Source organism: Anolis carolinensis, chromosome 1, assembly GCF_035594765.1.
Source record: "Anolis carolinensis isolate JA03-04 chromosome 1, rAnoCar3.1.pri, whole genome shotgun sequence".
In the NCBI taxonomy this organism is placed as follows: domain Eukaryota; kingdom Metazoa; phylum Chordata; class Lepidosauria; order Squamata; family Dactyloidae; genus Anolis; species Anolis carolinensis.
In genome coordinates, this window is record NC_085841.1 from 136,750,017 (window position 1) to 136,770,227 (window position 20,211).

The 20,211-nt window shown below is 36.3% G+C and overlaps 1 protein-coding gene across 4 annotated transcripts in view; it reads right to left on the bottom strand.

Annotated features, from left to right (window-relative positions):
• The window catches only part of csmd1 (CUB and Sushi multiple domains 1), a 1,478,446-nt gene that overhangs the window by 177,857 nt on the left and 1,280,378 nt on the right, over window positions 1-20,211 (bottom strand). For all 4 annotated transcript variants that reach the window (XM_062969106.1, XM_062969107.1, XM_062969108.1 and 1 more), the window contains 6 exons: window positions 15,717-15,830; window positions 15,164-15,259; window positions 9,336-9,539; window positions 7,875-7,999; window positions 5,384-5,480; window positions 2,868-2,972 (listed from right to left, as the gene is read on the bottom strand). In XM_062969106.1, the coding sequence (XP_062825176.1) occupies window positions 2,868-2,972; window positions 5,384-5,480; window positions 7,875-7,999; window positions 9,336-9,539; window positions 15,164-15,259; window positions 15,717-15,830 (741 nt within the window). The remainder of the gene's footprint in view (window positions 1-2,867; window positions 2,973-5,383; window positions 5,481-7,874; window positions 8,000-9,335; window positions 9,540-15,163; window positions 15,260-15,716; window positions 15,831-20,211) is intronic.

Below are 20,211 nucleotides of genomic sequence, written 5' to 3' on the forward strand. Positions count from 1 at the left end.
ATAGAAAAAGGAATTCTCAACTTCCACAACTTCTCTCATTTTCCCCTAAGAATTATTTCCTGCTCAGGTCAGCAAACTCAACTAGGAACAGCTGAGGGAGTTGGAAACACTTAGTTTGGAGAAGAGAATACAAAGAGGTGACTATTTTTAAACATCTAAAGAGTTGGTATGTGATACAGTATGTGAGGTGGTATCCTCACATAGCAGAGGATCCAAATCAATACACTGAAATTACAAGAAAGGAGAATCTGGCTAAATCTTAGAAACATATCCCTAATGTTAAGAACCGTTCAGCAGTGGAACGGATGGATTTGAAGGGCGTTGGCTCTATTTTGTTGATGAATCTTATTTAGAGTTTGAATGGCCATCTCTCATGGATGTTTTACTGAAAAACCATGAATGATTAAGGACAAACAGACTGAATTGGGTTGAAAAGACTACTTTATTTAATCTAGAACAATTGAAACTGAGTTGAACCTGGAAAGAAGCAAGAGGGGAAGAGCAATTGAACCAAATGAGATCAGATCTCACTCCATAACTTTCTCCTCAGCCTTTTTTTTTTTTTTGGGTGAACCACCTGAACCATAAAGGTGGTTCTTGAACAATTACTGGGTTGCTCCCATCTGACAATTTCCTGGAAAGTATATCCAAGGAACCCCACCCCAAAGTTGCAGATCTTAAGTGAGGAAAAATATCTCAACTCAGCCCAAAATGTAGTCTTCTTCCATAACATTTGGGTTACAGGACATAAAAAGGCAGTTTCAGAGCCATTCTGTTCAACAAAAGGGTGCCAAGGTATTCACAGTAATTATTTGTTGTAGCTCAGCCGTCACAGCCTGCTCTTCAGCCATCATGGCCTGCTCTTCAGCAGGAAATAGAGTTTGATTCAGAGTCTGATTTAGATTTCGACCCCATCCAGGACTTAGATCAAAGCCCAATGGCTTTGCAGGTGCCCGAAGTTGTGCTTACAGAGGATCTATTAATTGGGGAACATTCCAATGTTCAGTCAAGGTTAGTTTCCCCAGATGTTGTAGAGGAGGATGTTGCTTTTGATCGGAGATAATCTTTCGCGAAGGAACGGAGTCGAAAGGAGGGGATGAGACGAGAGTGAGCTCTCAGGCCCACTAATGAATAACTTTCCCATGTGAAATTCTGCGTGTCCTGACTCTCATTGCCTTGTAGCCTTGAGAACACCTTAAAGGTGCCTCGCTTCCTGTTCTTGTTGCGGTGTCAACTTTGCCATCCATGAAGAAAAATCTATGTTCCAGTACATTGCTCCTTGCCTTGTTCCAGTGCCTTGTTTCATGACTTCCAAGCCAAGTTCATACCTTGTGACTCTCGAGTATACCTTGCCTTGTTAACCTCGTTTCTACGATTCCTTGGTGTTGCTTTCCATGTGAATTACCGTTTGTGGATTTCCAGCGTTTTGCTCCTGTTCCTTGTGACTTTTAGTTGATCCTGTTTGGACGGGGTTTACGGTCTAACTCTGGCTTCTTAGAACTGAGTTCTGTTTGTGGATTACTATATTGAAAGACTTTATTGGACTGGCTTTTGAACAGCTAAGGACATTATATTATGGACTATTCACTCTATTGACTTTAAACACTATTTGCGTGCATATATATATATATATATATATATATATATATATATATATATATACACATACACACACACACACACATATATCCTTCAATAAACCACTTTGCTTATAATCCTGGCTCCAGTGTGGTTTTCAAGGTGTCCCCACAGCCTTGGGGTGTAACATTATTATATCCCCCCCACACACACAAATTGGCAAAGATTGGCTATTTAAGGACCCCACTGTAAAGCCAATTGCCAAAGTCCCTCAGAAACAGCATGGGTCTCCACCACCACAAAAAACAGGTAAAGGGGCAAAAATTCCTATCCACTTCTGAAGCAACAAGCAAAACTCATACTGCACTGGAGGCAGGACAAAGTGTCATCCAACTGGGAAGCAAAGACAAGCTTAAAACACCTTTGTACTGCCCTCACACCCCAGTATCATTGCATACTGTGCAGGACAATGCCAACATTGGCTAGTTCTCCACAAAAACTGCTTCTCCTCCTGTACAATATCTCATATTATGTGGATCCAAATCTGTGTATATTCTTCCTCCCCCATGGCCAGGATTTACACTAGATCATCACTGGCCATCTAGAACTATATTAATATATTTATTTTGATTCAGTGTATTATAATTTAAGATAATATTTAGAATATATACTTTTTCAGAATAAACAAACAGGTAGACAAGCAACATAGCATCCAAATTCATTATTTTAAATAGAACTCCTGTGTAAGATTTTCTAAACACAAGCACTTTCAATATCCCAATTTCCTATGCAATATTTTAAACAAATATAAAATATAATAATTAACCTGATCAACATTTTTAAAACTGCATGTAAAGGATTTCTTTAAGAGATTGCAGGTCCTGTATCTGATGTTGCATTATCTCCTTGTGAAAAACTTTGCTGTAAAGTCTTGTTTTAGAGAAGTTATAATGCTGAGTATTTATTAAGAGATTAATTTCTATCTCATCTTTGCCAATTTACTCCTTTATCCTCTTTTCTTGTTTTATACTGCCAGGTTGTATACACCAATTTGCGTATTGCTGTGTGTAAGCACAGACACATGACCATAAAAATATAAAGAATGACAACATACAACTGAATTTCAGCCATTTCATAATAGATATCATTATTTCTGGAACAAATTAATGCAGTGCAGAATCTGAAATTATGTAGTAATGCTCTTTGTATGGTGGTTTAAAGAATAATGATATAAATTATATAGATCAGTAGCAAGCACAATACCCACATCCACCAAAATTGAATCTTACTTTTGTATTCCAGATGAAAACCTGCTGCCGCCACACTAATATCAGAGTGAAAATGCAAATAAAGTTGATTGGAGGTGCTGTTCAGCAATGCTGGTACTGTAGTACCTGCCAAAATATAATAAACATAATACATGCAATATGTATCCAATATAACTTTTAAGGAGGCAAAGTGTAATCAAAGTACCCACTGGTTCAACTGGAAAAGCATATCTAAGCCCACAATTATATATACATTTTTCTGGGAATAAGCTCCACTAAATTCAATTGAATGTACTTTCCACAGGATTGGGCAATACAGTTTCAATATTTTGTTTATGGACTCTACATTGCACTAACATTGCCTTAACATATCATGTCTCAGATCTTCAAATTTCCATATGAATACGCAGGGTGATATTTAATTCTGACAAATTACAGACAAACGTTCTACCAAAGTGTTTGGTAAGAATAGTTAATTAAAAAGTCCAATTATGTACAAAGTGACATTTCTGAAGCAGATAACTTTATGTGTAGAGGCTTCCTGGTGATTTTCCACATTAATCAATTGGAGAACCTTCACGGATAAAGAAAGCTTTCTTCTTTAAGAAGTTATTCTTGATGCTTGGGGAAAGCATACTCCTACTCATGTGTTTTCAATCTATACCAGAGAAGAGGAACTGTGGTAGGTATATGGACCCATTTCTCCTCTTGAAATGCTCTAATAGCCATACTGGAATGGTTGGTAATAATGCAAAACAAAATAAAACAAAATGCACTCATAGTTTTGAAAATTCACATTATTTGATGATAAACATAAATCAATGTTCAAAAATGTTTAAGAGAAGAATTACTACCAATGGTGGCTTTCAGGGGACAAACTAAGTGGCATTTTATGGTCATAATAAGGGCATGTCTTATGAGGACATCTCCATTTACAGGGTGAGTCTTGGGGGACAAGAATCACAAAAACAATGTAGATGCAACCCCATCCCAGAACTTTCCCTATCCTATTTCTATGTTTATAGAAGACTGTATGTGCTATGTATACAGAGGTCCTCAAACTTTTTAAGCAGAGGGCTGGTCCACAATCCTTCAGACTGTTGAGGGACCAAATTATCATTTGAAAAAAAATATGAACAAATTCCTATGCACACTGCACATGTCTTGTTTCTAGTGCCAAATGACAACAACAACAACAACAACAACAACTGAAAAATACCATATTTAAAAATAAAAACATTTTAAACCAACATAAACCTATCAGGATTTCAATGGGACTTATGGGCCTCCTTCTGGCCAATAGATAGTCAACTCAGTTAGGACTGTTGTTGTTGTGTGCCTTCAAGTCATTTCAGACTTTGGGCAAGCCTAAGTCTAAAAAATATTTATTTATTATTTATTTATTTACTACATTTATTTACTACATTTATATCTTGTCCTTCTCACCCCAAAGGGGACTCAGAGTGGCTTACAAATTATATGTACATACAATATATTATATTATTAGCATAGCATAATATTAGCATTATATATTACTATATTAAACTATACCACTATACTGTAAAATTATAAGTAAAATTATATGTAGTACAGTAGAGTCTCACTTATCCAAGCTAAATGGGCCAGCAGAATGTTGGATAAGTGAATATGTTGGAAAATAAGGAGGGATTAGGGAAAAGCCTGTTAAACATCAAATTAGGTTATGATTTTACAAATTAAGCACCAAAACATCATGTTATAAAACAAATTTGACAGAAAAAGTAGTTCAATACGCAGTAATGCTATGTAGTAATTACTGTATTTATGAATTCAGAACCAAAATATCACGATGTATTGAAAACATTGACTACAAAAATGCGTTGGATAATCCAGAATGTTGGATAAGCGAGTGTTGGATAAATGAGACTCTACTGTATATAATATATAATTAATGTTATTATATGGTATTATTATTAGTATTATATTGTATTACATTATAATATTATTACAGTACTATATGTACATATAATATATTATATTATTAAATATGATATAAAATATTATATTATAAAACTGAGGGAGGGGGCCAGGTAAATGATCTGGCCCATGGGCCTTAGTTTGGGGACCCCTGATATAGAAGAACTATTCTATATTTCCCTACAAATGTAGGATAGGGTACAAATGGGGCAAATAAATAAATAAATAATGTATTTCCCTATATAAATCCTGTTGATTTTATCATGATTGTCTACCAATGAGCAGAACATTCAGGATTAAATTCTTTCCTTTCCTACCCCAGATGGGTGCGAAATAGGATGCACAGCCTCAACATTCTCATCCTTAGTGACACTGATAAATAATTTTGATTTTTTTTTTTATTCTCACTGCAGAAGAAAATGAGTATTTCTCCATTGTACTCTCCTTACCTTTGAAGGTCTCAAAGTGTTGCAAGGAAATTATTTGGATTTTTTTTAAAGAAAATGAGTTCTTAAAAACATCACAATATAGGGAAACTTTAATTTGTTGTATTTGTTCTTACAGAGCCAATGTTTACTTACCTGAAAAACTCCCAAGCCTTGGTGATATCATGTCACCACCATCATAGATTTCAAGTGAATCCCAGTTATGCTCGGTTGCAAAGCTTATGACCTGGATCTGTGAAAGCAATGTCACTGAGTGTTCATTAAACAGAATATTTTAATGACAAACAAGAACAACAGGCTTGATATCAAACACAAACACATGCTCTACATACATACTACCCTCATAATGTTGTATATAATTCTATTTGGGACTTTAAAAATACCACTGGAAACAGATACTGCTTGAATCAGACTAAATCCTACTGCTAGTGCCAAATAAAGTAGGTCCACTGAATCAATGGAGTATTAATATACTATTTAGAAATTGGTTCATTAGGACTAACATGTTGGTATTAGCAATAAAAGTTAGGGCAAAATCACAAAGAATTGAAGACTTTGTTCTATTAGTGAAAAATTAACTTTTAATGCTCTTTCATAACACATGATAATAGCACTATGATTCCACTTTAATTCTCCTGTCTGCAACTTATGAAGGCCTGAGGTTTGTAATTTTGTCAGAGGCAATAGGACAGCTCTCTGGGCTAAAAATGCAAAATGCCCTTCCCTAAATTGGAAATCCCGGGATTCCATAGAGTGGAACCATAACAGTTAATTATAGTGTGATAATTGTGTAGCCACCTGAATAAACAACTGCCCACTGGAAGTAGTACTATCCAGAAACCAAATGATGTTGTAATCTGTTGTGTAGTTAGGCAAGACGTGAGCATGCGAAAGTGCAAATAACAGATCATTATAACAGAAAAGGAATTTAAAAGAAAGAAAGAGGTAGAAAAAAAAGTATATCTGAAAACATATTCAAGTTGCAATACATATATTTTGCAAGATACAATCATATGTCATTCCATATTTTAATTACTTTTAAATCTTAGATAATTATGTGGTAAATGTTGTGATGTATTAATTTGTTTACTTATTTTATTTATTGTTTTTGAGTTTATCTGTTAGTGTGTTATCAGCATTGAATGTTTGCCTTTTTTTAATTGGAAACTGCCCTGAGTCCCCCAGGGGAGATAGGGCAAGGTACAAATAAAGTGTTGTTGTTGTTGTTGTTGTTGTTGTTGTTGTTGTTGTTGTTGTTGTTGTTGTTGTTGTTGTTGTATCTGGCAAAAACCTGTTTCCTGTCACTATGCCCATTCAGATTGGTTTTCAAATACTGTCTCTTGGCTTAATTGAAATTATCAGTCAAAGAAAAAATTTCAGCAATTTCTATTGTCACTGTATCTTCTCAAAATCTCTTTGGAGTTTCCTCGGCCCTCTAAAGCTGCAGGGAAGAAGGATAATCAAGATTATTCTCCTTGACCAACTGAGGTCCCATCTACATTGCCATATAAACCAGATTCAAAATATATCTTATCTGTATTGAACTGGATTATATGGCAGTGTGAACTCATACATCCAGATCAATGTGGATTAATCTGCATTATATGAGTATATACTGACCATTATAATGCAGTTCAAACTGGATTATATGGCAGAATAGACAGCTTCCACCTGCAAAGAGATACTATCCATGGCTTCTTACACAGGTCTTCTTCAGATCATAACTTTCAATGAACATGAGAAGGGGTTGACCTACAAAGTAATATAGTCATGAATATAGAGCCCATATAATTGAAAGTCATACTTTTTGAAGCCAAACTGAACCCCAAGTTCAATTTGTAATATGAAATCTGAACATTTATGAGATAGGAACTTGTTCATTAATTACACTTGGTGGTTCAGGATCTTGACTTTAATTTTTAAAAATAAAAAATAAAATAAGGCATATGTCTGATTATAATATCCAGTGGCATGCTGAACATCACAAACTCAGTACAATAACTGCATAATGGGTTACTACCACAACTAATTAAATGAAAATAGTTTTAATTTCTTTTGCTTCATTTCCATATCACACTGCTTGGGAAGTAGTATTCAACCTAAGTGGCTGGTATAGATGGGCCCATTTGAAATAGGAAGGGAAGATAAGAAAGAATAAAACCACATAAATATGCAATGGCTCAATTAGCACCCTCATTATTTAAACTTAGGGGAATTAATTTAAAAAAAACACCATGAGCTGTGCTGGTTAGTTTTTCTTTTAGGTGCCATTGAATGGTGCTATTGCTTTACTTAGTTGTGCTTAAATGAGTGCTTTGGTTAACAGTACTACAGTTCCAAATCTTAAACAGATGATTTTAATGAACATACTTTTAAACTAGACTACATTATAGCAAGTACATTGAATGGAAGTGCTTTTGACTTCTATGGATGTAGAGCAGGTGACTTCTCATAGTCCTTTGAAAGCATCCTAAATAAATGCATTCTTTAGACACATGAAGATGTAATTCAGCTAATTGACTTCTTTGGCTTTGGCTAAGGGCTGGGAAAGCGATAATCAATTAATAATATGTTTCTATTATTGTAAGGTAGTTAAAATCGCACTGCTGGACAAATATGGACTTGCCTGAATACCTGATCCCTCAGTCACTATTATTTTCCACACACAATTCAAGCCGTTACCATAAGGTTCAGGATAACCCGGAGATAAGATAGTACCCCTCCTTTCAGTGAAATTTCGACTGCATGGCACTGAAATAAAATTGAATTTGGGATAATTAGAAAAGCAAAAATTCATGCAAAAGAAATATTACAAAATACAGATGAAAACATTCTAATAATCTTCACTGGTGTATAAAGAAAGATAATTACAGCATTTTAAAAAGCCTTTCACACATACAAACACAAATAGCTACATTCATCTTAATTCTGATAATGACCATGACTGTCAGACCCTGATAGTGGTTTTTAAAATTCAGAAGGCTTCTATGTCTCTACCATTGTTTCATCCCATGCAATAAGACAAAAATCACAATAAAAATGGGTAGAAGTAATAAAAATTGGCTAGGAAGAGCCTCAGAGCTTAGGAAGTTGAGGAAGCAGAAAACAAGATGGGGAACATATTTCTCCTTTTGGAGTTGAGGATAGAGAAATAGGAAAAGAACTGACATGGTCCTGCAACTGCATGCCTCAAATTTGCAAAGGCATGATAGACTATGGTTGCTTGCCAGGCCTGCCCAGGCAAAATTATTGTGTTCATTATTAATTCTTTAATATCTGGTATGAAGAAAAGAAAGCAGGGCTTCCTAAATCTGCAGTGAAGAAAGATTTAAGGTGTCAAAAGTGAAACTATTTGGCATTGCTCACTTTGGTCATGCTTTGAAACAGAACTCTGGGGGGCATAATGAAAATATACAAGAAGTTATATGCACTTGAGTAAAATTATAGATATTATGCTTCAAATTATTTAGTTCTTATTTTCTTTTTCCCTAAAGACACACCATCTCTATCAGTATTATAAATAATTGCAGTGCACCAGTCTAGAGAGAATAAGGGGAAAATCCAATTAATAAGTACAAAAGAACATGGAACTCAATTCCACTGAAGAGTGTCAGAAAACAAAATGTAGCCAGTTAACTGCAGAAAGAGACAAGAGAAAGTCATTTTGATTTATTTTATATAAAAAAATTAGGAAATTTACACTGGAATGGTGCAAACTGTATCAGATACAAATCTGATCTAAATAATGTCCCAGGAAAAGCCCAATTAGTTAATGTACAGGAAGCTTTACAAGTTTTATAATATATTCCATATTATGCTTTTAGAGGCAGTCATGTTAACAATCAATATTTAGGAAAACATGCATCAGTGTTGTTAAGCTAATACATTATTATGTGAAATACTATACTGCTGGTTAGCCAGCTGGTACTCAATTACTTTTGAAATGACAAATTACCCCTCTAAATTGGACATGGGCAAAATTAATCAATGAAGAGAAAACGTAAGTGCTTAATACCACTTGATGAAATAAGGAGTGTTTTGAATATTCTGATTTAGAAACAAATGACCTAAATATAATAAGCCTTACCCACACAGCTTGGCACAGTGTCATTCCACTGGGCCAATGCATTAGGCACCGACTGGCAGCGGATGGCTTTGGAGCCTTGCAGAAGGTAGCCAGGACTACATTCAAAGCGAACAACAGAACCTGCCGAAAATTCAGAGCCAATCCTCCTCCCATATCTCGGCTCTGGGACAGAGCTGCACTGCGTATCACTTGTTCGTGGAACCGCTGCATTAATAAGAGGGAAAAGCGCTCTTCTGAGAAATGACCAATACACAACTGCTTTCAGACAGTATTTGTTACACTAAGGAGTTCTTTATACATTAATGTTTTTAAAATAAACATCTAATATAATGCTTTTTAAACTTTGTACTCCATATTTTCTAGATGTTCTGTTTTAATCTATATTGTAAACCTCTTTGAGTCTCTTTCAGGAAACAAAAGTAAGATATAAATCAAATAAAGTAATGAAATGAATAAATAATGCATTAATGTCCATTTGATTGGCTGGATTAAAGCAACAAAACAATTGAGACTACATTCCTTAGATGATCTTTTTCCCAGACTCAAACTGCTGTTGATGGGTCTGACCAGTAAACCTTTTAAAAAGACAAGTATCACAGACAAAAAAAAAAATGACAAAAATGGTGTAGCCTGATTAATTTCATCAGGACAACCTGGAGTAAGAATATGCTTGATTGCTGGTACTTTGTAATATATTTTAGATTAACAAAGATCAATTATTGGGTTAAAAAAAGAAGGAAATCTTCAGGTTCACTTTGTAAAAGGACATATCGTACACACCAGTCCATGTCCAACTTTGTCTCGGACTATTGGCATGTGACAGCGTTGCAAAGTTTTCAACAGAGTAAGAAGAAAGAGTTAAAATTCATGATATGTAGATTTGATAATTAGGGAGTGGTGATAAATAATCATTAGAATTTCTGTTTCCATAGGACTATTGTTTTAATCTGTGAGCAAATACCTAGTTCTTCCACACTCCAAAAAAAAAAAAATCCCCCATCGCCATTTGTGGCTCTTTCTCTATCAGAGCAATTATGTGATATATTTTCTGGTCTGAGAACAGTCAAACTAGGGTTTGATATTGTCTACTGTTCAGGCATCCACAGTGGGGTATGAAACATATCCTTGTAGAAATGAGATTGAATATGGGCTAATGTCTTGCATAGCATTGATTTTTGAAGTAAGCACAGTATAATTATGGAAATTAGAGGAAATGAACCCCTTTAAGACATAATTACACTGCAAATTTACAAAATGTAAATACAGCTTTTTGTTGTATTCCCAGATGTTCACTCGTGGCATGGGAACTACTTACCATGCTCTTTTTTGAAGTATAAAATATAGGAAAAAAATAATTATCAGAAAAAGGAAGGCAACTTATATGAAACTGAGAGAAATGCATACCTTTGAAAATGGCATAAGAGAAAATGATTATATCAAAATCCAGACCTAGAACTCTATTATCATACTAGTTTTGGCCAGAACATCCAATCATAATAACTATAGCCCTCTTTTCCTCTCAATCCTCAGGCTAATTCTATAATATAATGTTGAGAAACTAGTCTTCTTACATGGTATCAGATACAGAATGCCTTTCATAATAATTGCTCTTCATTTTTCATTGCTATGAAACAAAACGGGGAATCAGTCTAGCGGAAAAGTGAACATAGAATAGTCTGGAATACTTGGTGATAAATAAAATGATCGATTTTGCAGACCAGATTACAGTCTTCATCCAGGAAAGTGGATGCTCTTTGCAGAGGTATTTTAATATTTGCAGACAGGCAGTGCTGGGAAATCTGTTTCTATATTTCACAAGAAGATTGAAAATCCTCAAATTGTGACCGCATATTTATTAAATCTAATTAAATGCCACAAACTGCATGGCCTTGGCTAAATCTTTTAACAGCAAGGGATTGTACTGCATTCATCTTCCAAAAAATGGAAACTTGAATAGCTGCAAGGTTCTCCAGAGATAAATAAAGCAGGCTTTATTACTTGATTCATTTTTGAGATGCTGAGAACAGCAGTCCCTGTTTCTTAAATTCAATCCCTCCTGGCTGCCAGATAAAATAATCTGATATTCTAATACTAGAAATGAAAACACACACACACACAATCCCTTCCCCAAATACCATCCCAAAAATTAGCAAACAAAAAGCAGTCATTAAACATTCTGCCACCTGATAAAGAAACCTGTTACACACTGATCTATGTTTTTATGAAGAGCAAAAAAGGAAAAAAATAAACACAGGGCAAAATTTAGTCAGCTGAACTAATGCAAAGATCTTTTCCCTTCACTGAAGTGCTCATCCCAACAGCTGAAGGTCTTTCTGAGTGCAGACCATGAAGAATTGAGTCAGTGACCATAAAATTGGTTAATAAGGAGCTTTGCTGTATTTGTTAGACACTAGATCAGTGGTTCTCAACCTAGGGTCCTCTGGCCTACAACTCCCAGAAATCTGAGCCAGTTTACCAGCTGTTAGGATTTCTAGGAGTTGAAGGCCAAAACATCTGGGGATTCACAGGTTGAGAACCACTGCACTAGATCTTGGGGTAGACAAAGTATAGTTTAATTCAGTCCACAATTCCCGTATTCCTTTTCTTCTTTCTTTCTACCTTTATTTCCTATAGCAAGCAATTTCTTTTGGAACAGGGTTGTCAATGTTGTTTTGGACTGCATGGTCCAGGATAATAAAGTAAGGATCTGAGCTCACAAAGCTATGCTACTAACCATGCTGTTGACTCTGTAACAAATCACAACCACACAGCCAATGAGGGGGCAGGAAGGTGGTACCAACTACTGGGGCCAAATAGTCTGAAGGGGGTCAGGGACCAAGCTGTGGTGGCTTTTGTATCTTTCTTGGTCATGTCATTGTTTTTGACTGTCCCTTACCTAAATACATTAATCTAGAAAAATAATTATTTTACAAATAAAAGATAAATCCAATATTTCTTGGTGAAGGGACTACTTTGGAATTTAGTTGGAGCAGTGACAACTCTGAAAAAGTTGGAAGAAGTGCAGTGTGACAAAGGGAGGACCTTTTCATCTTCCCTTTAAAAACTAATGTAATATGAGCATTTAAAATGTTAGGAATTCCCTGATGAAAGAAGCAGAATATTTGTCTCTTCACAGGAGAGAAATCATTCTACAAATGTGGAAGACGGAATGTTTAGTTCAATCTGGGATTACTTTAAAGCCAGGACAAGCAGAAACATTGGGCTAAGTGATAACAATAGTTACTATTTTTGTCAAAATAATATTTAAGTAAGACTTCCAGTGATGATGGAATCAGGCAGAGGATTGAAATCTGAAAGGTGGGCATCCCGATGTGGACAACATGCAGCCCTTTGAGGAACTGTATCTCCTATCTGATAAAAAAATGAATGTGCATTCTTTTCATGCTAATTGCATTTTTGGGTGAATACTAAAAGGTGCAGGTGATAATCACTGTCTTTCATAATTCTCCCTGTTAAGTTATACGTAACATTATTCTACCCAGACAACAGCTAGATGCTGCATCTGCTGCCATACTATCAATCTGTGTCAGTGTATAAAAGTTTATTCTCTTGTCACTTGATGTTGCAAGTGGCTTCTATTTTTTTTCTTTCTACCTTCATGATGAGCATATATGGTGTGTGGGGTGTGTGTATTTCTCAATATTTTCTGAACAGAAGTAATGCTTCAATTGTGTGTAAACAGGATTGTATAATGGACACATGGAACTGAATTAATCTCTCTTTGTGGTATGTACATATTAAAGTTGATACTCCAGGAATAATATGAATTGATCCTAAAACTTGTTTCAGACATCTTTTTGGGGATTTGGAAAGCTGCCCAGTTTGCCTTGGACTGATGTGTGAGTTGCCTGATTCAGCTTTAATCTGAATCCATATCTCAGACAGAAATATATCAGTTTTTGTAGACACACTGGGGGTTATGCAAATCAGAATCACTAAGAATTTTCTGAGGAGGATCCAGTTCATGTAAAAGGAGCCCTCTCTGCTTTGATCCTCTCATCTCCCAGATCGTTTTGAACTAATTAGTATGGATTTGGAATTGCTCTGGAATTTAGCCAGAGCCAGAACACACCCCTATTTAATAGCAACATTTTATGAATATTGATTCTGAATATGAAGTAAATGGGATTTATGAATTAAATGATACTTATTCTCAAGGAGATTGCTATGGAAGTTTAGCCACATGCTTCTATATTATCCTTTTGCAGGAGTGATTAGGCCTAAGAAATTTTAGTGTAACTTTCCACTAATTATTTGAGACAGTTAGTAACTGGAAGATTCTTTTACTAGATTCCTGAATATGTGAAGATGCTCATTATTACAATGCATTATTCAACTTCTTGTTCAAAAATTTACTTTTTAAATTTCTGCAAGAAAAATCCTGCTAATGAACTTGTGATTTAAACCAGATTACAACTTCATCTGAATATTCACAAAGTTTCTATACCATAGTTGTTTAGTCCTGCAAATTATGACGCATAAAGTTTTAGTATGTATTTTAAAAAAATGAATTTCTGTGATTTTCTGGAACCTACTTCTACAAGAAATGGTTGATTTTTGCTCTCTTCTTGACCTTCTACAATAGACCTCTGAAAACAAGGAATAGGTGAAAATATCAAGCTCAATTATGTTTAGGAGCCCATTTTTTCAATAGATATTATGGATGCCAAAATTATTACATGTCACTTTCATACAGGACTGCAATTAACTTATGTTTGACTGATTAAAAAGTTTATGTATTATGTATTCAGTGCAATGTTTTACGGGTGGTGGATATCATGAAAGCTGTGTCAACGCTAGGCAAAATTACTGAAGTGTAGTCCAGGGTAATCTACTCTAGAGTGTCCCAGATTCACAATGAAAGTGACAAAAGAACCCACAAGAACATACTCAAAATCTGTTTTGATATTCAGACAGTCAATCACATGGCTGGACACCCCATTAGAACCTCATCAGAAATGAGGTCACTAACAAGGCTCCACCAGGGAATGGCTTTTGCCTGATGATGCAGCAGTGGCTGTTTTTAATATGTTAGCTACACATACTTAGAAGCTCAAGATTCAGGTTATCTTTATTTTGGCTTCCGGTGGCTTCTAATAAGATTCAAAAGGGAATTTAATTTTCAATATATTTTTCACCTGGGGTTGAGCAGAGGTTAGTCCAGAGCTCCCTGGAAGCTCCAGAGTGACCTCAGACTCACTTGATGTTGAAATAAAGTCCAGAATAAGCCGTATATCCTCTGGACAAATTGCAGTGGGTTCAAAATGAATGCAGGCTTTTTTGCTTCATCGGTGTTAGCAGAATACTTCCTCCCTTTTTTTTTTTTTTTTTACAGATATCAATGTGGGTGAAATGTATTTTTCCATGCAGGATTCCCTGTACCCTGCCATTTCATTTAGATGGCATTTAACTTGTATGCTAATTCCTTTGAAGATATTGTTTGCATAGCAGAACACTTTATTTAGGGTGGCTGCATGTAGCAGTATACATGCTGAACATAAGAACTTCAGCAAACAAGACTATTTTACACAAGACACCAGTTGCATGGTACCTCCCAAAAATTTCAAATCTCATACCACAGTAAAAACAACCTCATGTCTGCAATCACTGTAAGGCACAAAATCATGTGAGCTATTTCATAGTTTTTCATAGTAATACAGTGAACCATATTTCATAATTTCATAAAAATACACAGAAACATATTGAATGGTAGGAAAAGATGGGCTGCAACTCCTAATCTCACTCTTAACAGCAATTATGTCTTGTAGCAAACTCATGTGTAAAACACATTTACATAAGAGAAATACCTTGATAGACAAAATGGAAGCCTCTGGCAGATGCCCCACTTTTGGCACTAAACCTCAAAAGAATTTGATTGGATGTTGCTAAAGGTAGGGTCTCTCCTGCATGTTAGATTTTTAAAAAGAAAAATATAGAAACAACAAAGTTGTTAATCAATTTTAACAAGATGCAGATGTAAAATACTCAAATCTATTGTTTAGAGAAGATTTGCATAACTTTGAAAACTTTTAATTTTTTATAATTTCTATAAAATAACACAACTGAAATCATTATCACTGAGTTGAAATTGCAGCATTTCCCAGACACATTTTCAGTTTTGTGCAAAGTGCTTTATTTGTTAAGATTTGTTATTCATTATAGGGTAGCTAGCCAATAAGAACACTTATTAGAGTGGTTTTGTCTTCTATCTTCCGTTCTTAAATGACTACTTGTAATTCCAAAATCAAAACTGGATAATATATAAAATTGACAAATAAAACATGAAGGATATACATTTCTGAAGGCCACACCTTTCACAAGAACGCAGATAAGTTTTCATTTCTACAGAATATTGTATACCTGAGTGAGATCCAGAAAGTGAACTCAGAAGTCTAGTCTGTGCATGCTCGCCATCAAATAACTCTACGACGTCATTTAAAGCTGTTTGGAAATAGGCAAATTGTCCAAATACAACTGTAAAATACAAGAAGAAAAATATTAATTCAATGATAAGCATGGAACATTAACACACATTTCTTAAATTCTTCAGTGATAAAATTTTTTTGGATGTGTTTCATTATTGCATACTTTATTATAACCATGGTTTATTGATCTCACATTATTAGGAATGAGTGTGATGGCCAACAAATGAGCAACATTCCCTGAACGAACAATGTTAGTGAGACAATATCTTGCAAACCTTCTAATAAACAAAAAAAACCCTATTTTTTGGTACTAAATAAAGGAAATATGAAATAAAAGTATTAAATAAAGGAATAAAGGAGGAAATCTAGCAGCATCTTTATAACAACCTGATATTCCCAGAACATATAATATCCTTTATTCATATTAGTGCATGGAAGTTGGCTGACCTAGTGATTTGTATCTTGAAATAATGAAAATGTAGCCTTCATAACCAGAATATATCAACTGTGATGAATGCAAAGACTTCACTGCAAAGAATAAGGAACTGTTGGGGGGTGACACAGGGACAGTCTGCACTTCCTGTGGGATGGGACTCAGGAAGCTTCATGAGGCAAAAAAGTACCAATATATTAATGTCAGGGAATTCCAACCTCGTTCTTCACTTCTCAGTGCAGAGAAAGGAAGATGGCCATGGTTTTGCCAGTTGTCTGATTTCATGAGCTGGCAATTGTGCAGGGTGTGTGATTCCAGTTAGAGATGGGTTGACATCATAGAATACAAAAACAAGTTACAGTGCAGGAAAAAGTAAACAGAGCAACCTTCTCCCAAAGAGTCCCAACACTATTCATTTGTCCCAGTTAGGCGTGTGGCTGCAGTTAACCCTAAACAGAAGAATGCAGAATACTTGAGCTGGATGCTTTCATTTGCTTTCCATATGGCTTCACAGAACTAAAGACATGTGGTCATAGCATGGAATTTGTGGTGAAGGTGAAGATAGGTATGGAGTTGATGGGGGCAGGGCTTTTGCATTTTTTAAAACATCCTTCTAAGAAGAATCTGAAGATTAATTTTAATAAATGTGCCTAACATGATGCCATATGGTCAGAGTTCTAGGATCTTGCCAGGCATTGAAATTTTGCCTGTCAGAAGATGGTAGCTGGGTAGCCTTTCCTGCAATTTATTTATTTATCTATCACGTCAGAAGTTAATTGAGGACACAATTATAGTGTATGAAAACCACAAACTAAGTTAGAAACTTGGCATTATACTAAATTTCCTTTGACCACAAACTGGCCACTTCAAGTTACTCAGGTGTCCCTGTAAGAAGGTCCTCCATTGTGCATGTGGCAGGGCTCAGACCACATTGGAGTAAGTGGTCTGTGGGTTGCTCTTCTCCACACTCATATGTTATGGACTTCACTTTGTAGCCCCATTTCTTAAGATTGAATCTCGTGGTACCAGAGCGCAGTTTATTCAGCTCCTTCCAAGTTGCCCAATCTTCTGTGTGCCCGGGAGGCAGTTTCTCATCTCATCTTGCAATCACAGAGGCACACCCAATTGCAAAGCTTCAATTGTATTTAACAGATGAAAGATTGAGGTATTGCATCTTTTTCTGCTAGGGTAAACCAGGGATTGACTCAGACTGAGTTCTGAGTAATTTCTAACTATCAGCTCACTAAGGCTTGGAATGTACTTCAGGGCTATTGATATATTGGAGACCTTTAGATGTTTTTTTTTTTAAAAAAAAAATATATTAACCGTGTTTGTAGGTGAGGATGGAGGAATTTGCAAATAGTTATGCTTCTTTCTGGTGAGAGAACCCTTCTATCAATTATCTCTTTAACATTGAGCCTGGTAGAGTTATTGGATTGATTGGAGTTTTCATCCTCCCTTCCCTGCACCATAACATTATGTTCTTTATTCTGTTTGGACAATAGTATCATGGATGCTTTATCTCAGTGTCAGATGAAGCAGGTAGACAGAAGCAGCCCTTATATCCAACATCAGTAGGACTATTCAACTTTTTTTCAACATTTGGACCCAGTTTCATCTCAAAGATAAGTAACTAGTACCAAAATTAGCATGTCATGTACATCTAAGAAAGATGTATTGACTTCCAGGTTAAATTCAGGTGCAGCATACATTGGTGCAACATAATACATGATTTTTGAATTTGGAAATGGTGGAAAGCTGGACTAGCAAGTGGGGCAGAAGTCATGATTTCAGAAATTCACTTTCCCTATAGGTGCTTTATACTCAGGGCTTAATGGGGTTATATATTTTTGTGTTGCATGGAGGCCTATTTAAAGGTGCAGGAACAGTCCTGGTCCTTCTGTTTTAGCATCAAGTGTTGGGTTACTATTATTAATGACTTGAGGATTTTGTCTTTGGAGAAACTTTACCCTTCTTTTGGATCGGAGCAGCTTGTTTCTTATTGTTTATTAGTTCAGTCGCTTCCGACTCTTCGTGACCTCATGGACCAGCCCACGCCAGAGCTTCCTGTTGGCCATCGCTGCCCCCAGTTCCTTCAAGGTCAAGCCAGTCACTTCACAGATTCCATCCATCCATCTTGCCCTTGGTCGGCCTCTCTTCCTTTTTCATTCCATTTCCCCCAGCATCATTATCTTTTCCAAGCTTCCTGTCTTCTCATTATGTGGCCAAAGTACTTCATCTTTGCCTCTAATATCCTTCCCTTAATTGAGCAGCCAGGCATTATTTCCTGGAGTATGGACTGGTTGGATCTTCTAGCGGTCCAAGGCACTCTCAGGATTTTCCTCCAGCACCAAAGTTCAAAAGCGTCTATCTTTCTTCGCTCAGCTTTCCTTATGGTCCAGCTTTCGCATCCATAGGTTACTATGGGGAATACCATTGCTTTAACTATGCAGACCTTCGTTGCCAGTGTGATGTCTCTGCTCTTCACTATTTTATCGAGGTTGGCCATTGCTCTCCTCCCAAGAAGTAAACGTCTTCTGATTTCCTGGCTGCAGTCTGCATCTGCAGTGATCTTCGTGCCTAGAAATATAAAGTCTGTCACTGCCTCCACATTTTCTCCCTCTATTTATCAATCATTCTGGTTGCCATAATCTTGGTGATGTTTAACTGCAATCCAGCTTTTGCACTTTCTTCTTTCACCTTGGTGATAAGGCTCCTCAGCTCCTCCTCAATTTCGGCCATCAGAGTGGTATCATCTGCATATCTAAGATTGTTAATGTTTCTTCCAGCAATTTTAACTCCAGCCTTGGATTCGTCAAGCCCTGCACGTCGCATGATGTGTTCTGCGTACAAGTTGAATAGGGAGGGTGAAAGTATGCAGCCCTGCCGTACTCCTTTCCCAATCTTGAACCAGTCTGTTGTTCTGTGGTCTGTTCTTACTGTGGCTACTTGGTCTTTATAAAGATTTCTCAAGAGACAGACAAGGTGACTTGGTATCCCCATACCACCAAGAACTTGCCACAATTTATTATGATCCACACAGTCAAAGGCTTTAGAATAGTCAATAAAGCAGAAAGAGATGTTTTTCTGAAACTCCCTGGCTTCCTCCATTATCCAGCAGATATTGGCAATTTGGTCTCTCATTCCTCTGCCTTTTCTAACCCAGTTTGTACATTGGCAACTCTCACTCCATGTATTGCTGGAGTCTGCCTTGTAGGATCTTGACCATTATCTTACTGGCATGGGAAATAAGTGCCACTGTACGGAAGTTCTTTAGCATTTCCCTTTTTGGGTATGGGGATATAAATTGATTTTTTCCAATCTGATGGCCATTCTTGTGTTTTCCATATTTGCTGGCATATGGCGTGCATCATCTTGACAGCATCATCTTTCAAGATTTTAAGCAACTCAGCTGGGATCCCATCGTCTCCTGTTGCCTTGTTATTAGCAATGCTTCTTAAGACCCATTCAACCTCACTCCTCAGGATGTCTGGTTCTAATTCACTCACCGCACAGTCAAAGCTATCATCTATATTATTATCCTTCCTATACAGATCTTCTGCATATTCTCGCCACCCTTTCTTGATCTCTTCAGCTTCTATTAGGTCCCTGCCATCTTTGTTTTTGATCATACTCAATTTTGCCTCCGATGTTTCTGATTTTCTGGAAGAGGTCTCTTGTCCTTCCTATTCTGTTGCCTTCTTACACTTCCATGCACTGCTAGTTCCTTGTCTCTTCTGGCTAACCTCTGGAATTGTGCATTTAATTGGGCATATCTCCCCCTATCACTGTTTCCTTTCGCCTTCCTTCTTTCTTGGGCTACTTCCAGTGTCAACAGACAATTATCTCACCTTCTTGGTTTTCTTTTTGTTTGGGATGTACTTTGTTGCTGCCTCCTGAACAATGTTGTGAACTTCTGTCTATTTATTAAATCTAGTCCCTGAAATCTATTCTTCACCTCCACTGCATATTCACTAGGAATATTTCTGAGATCATA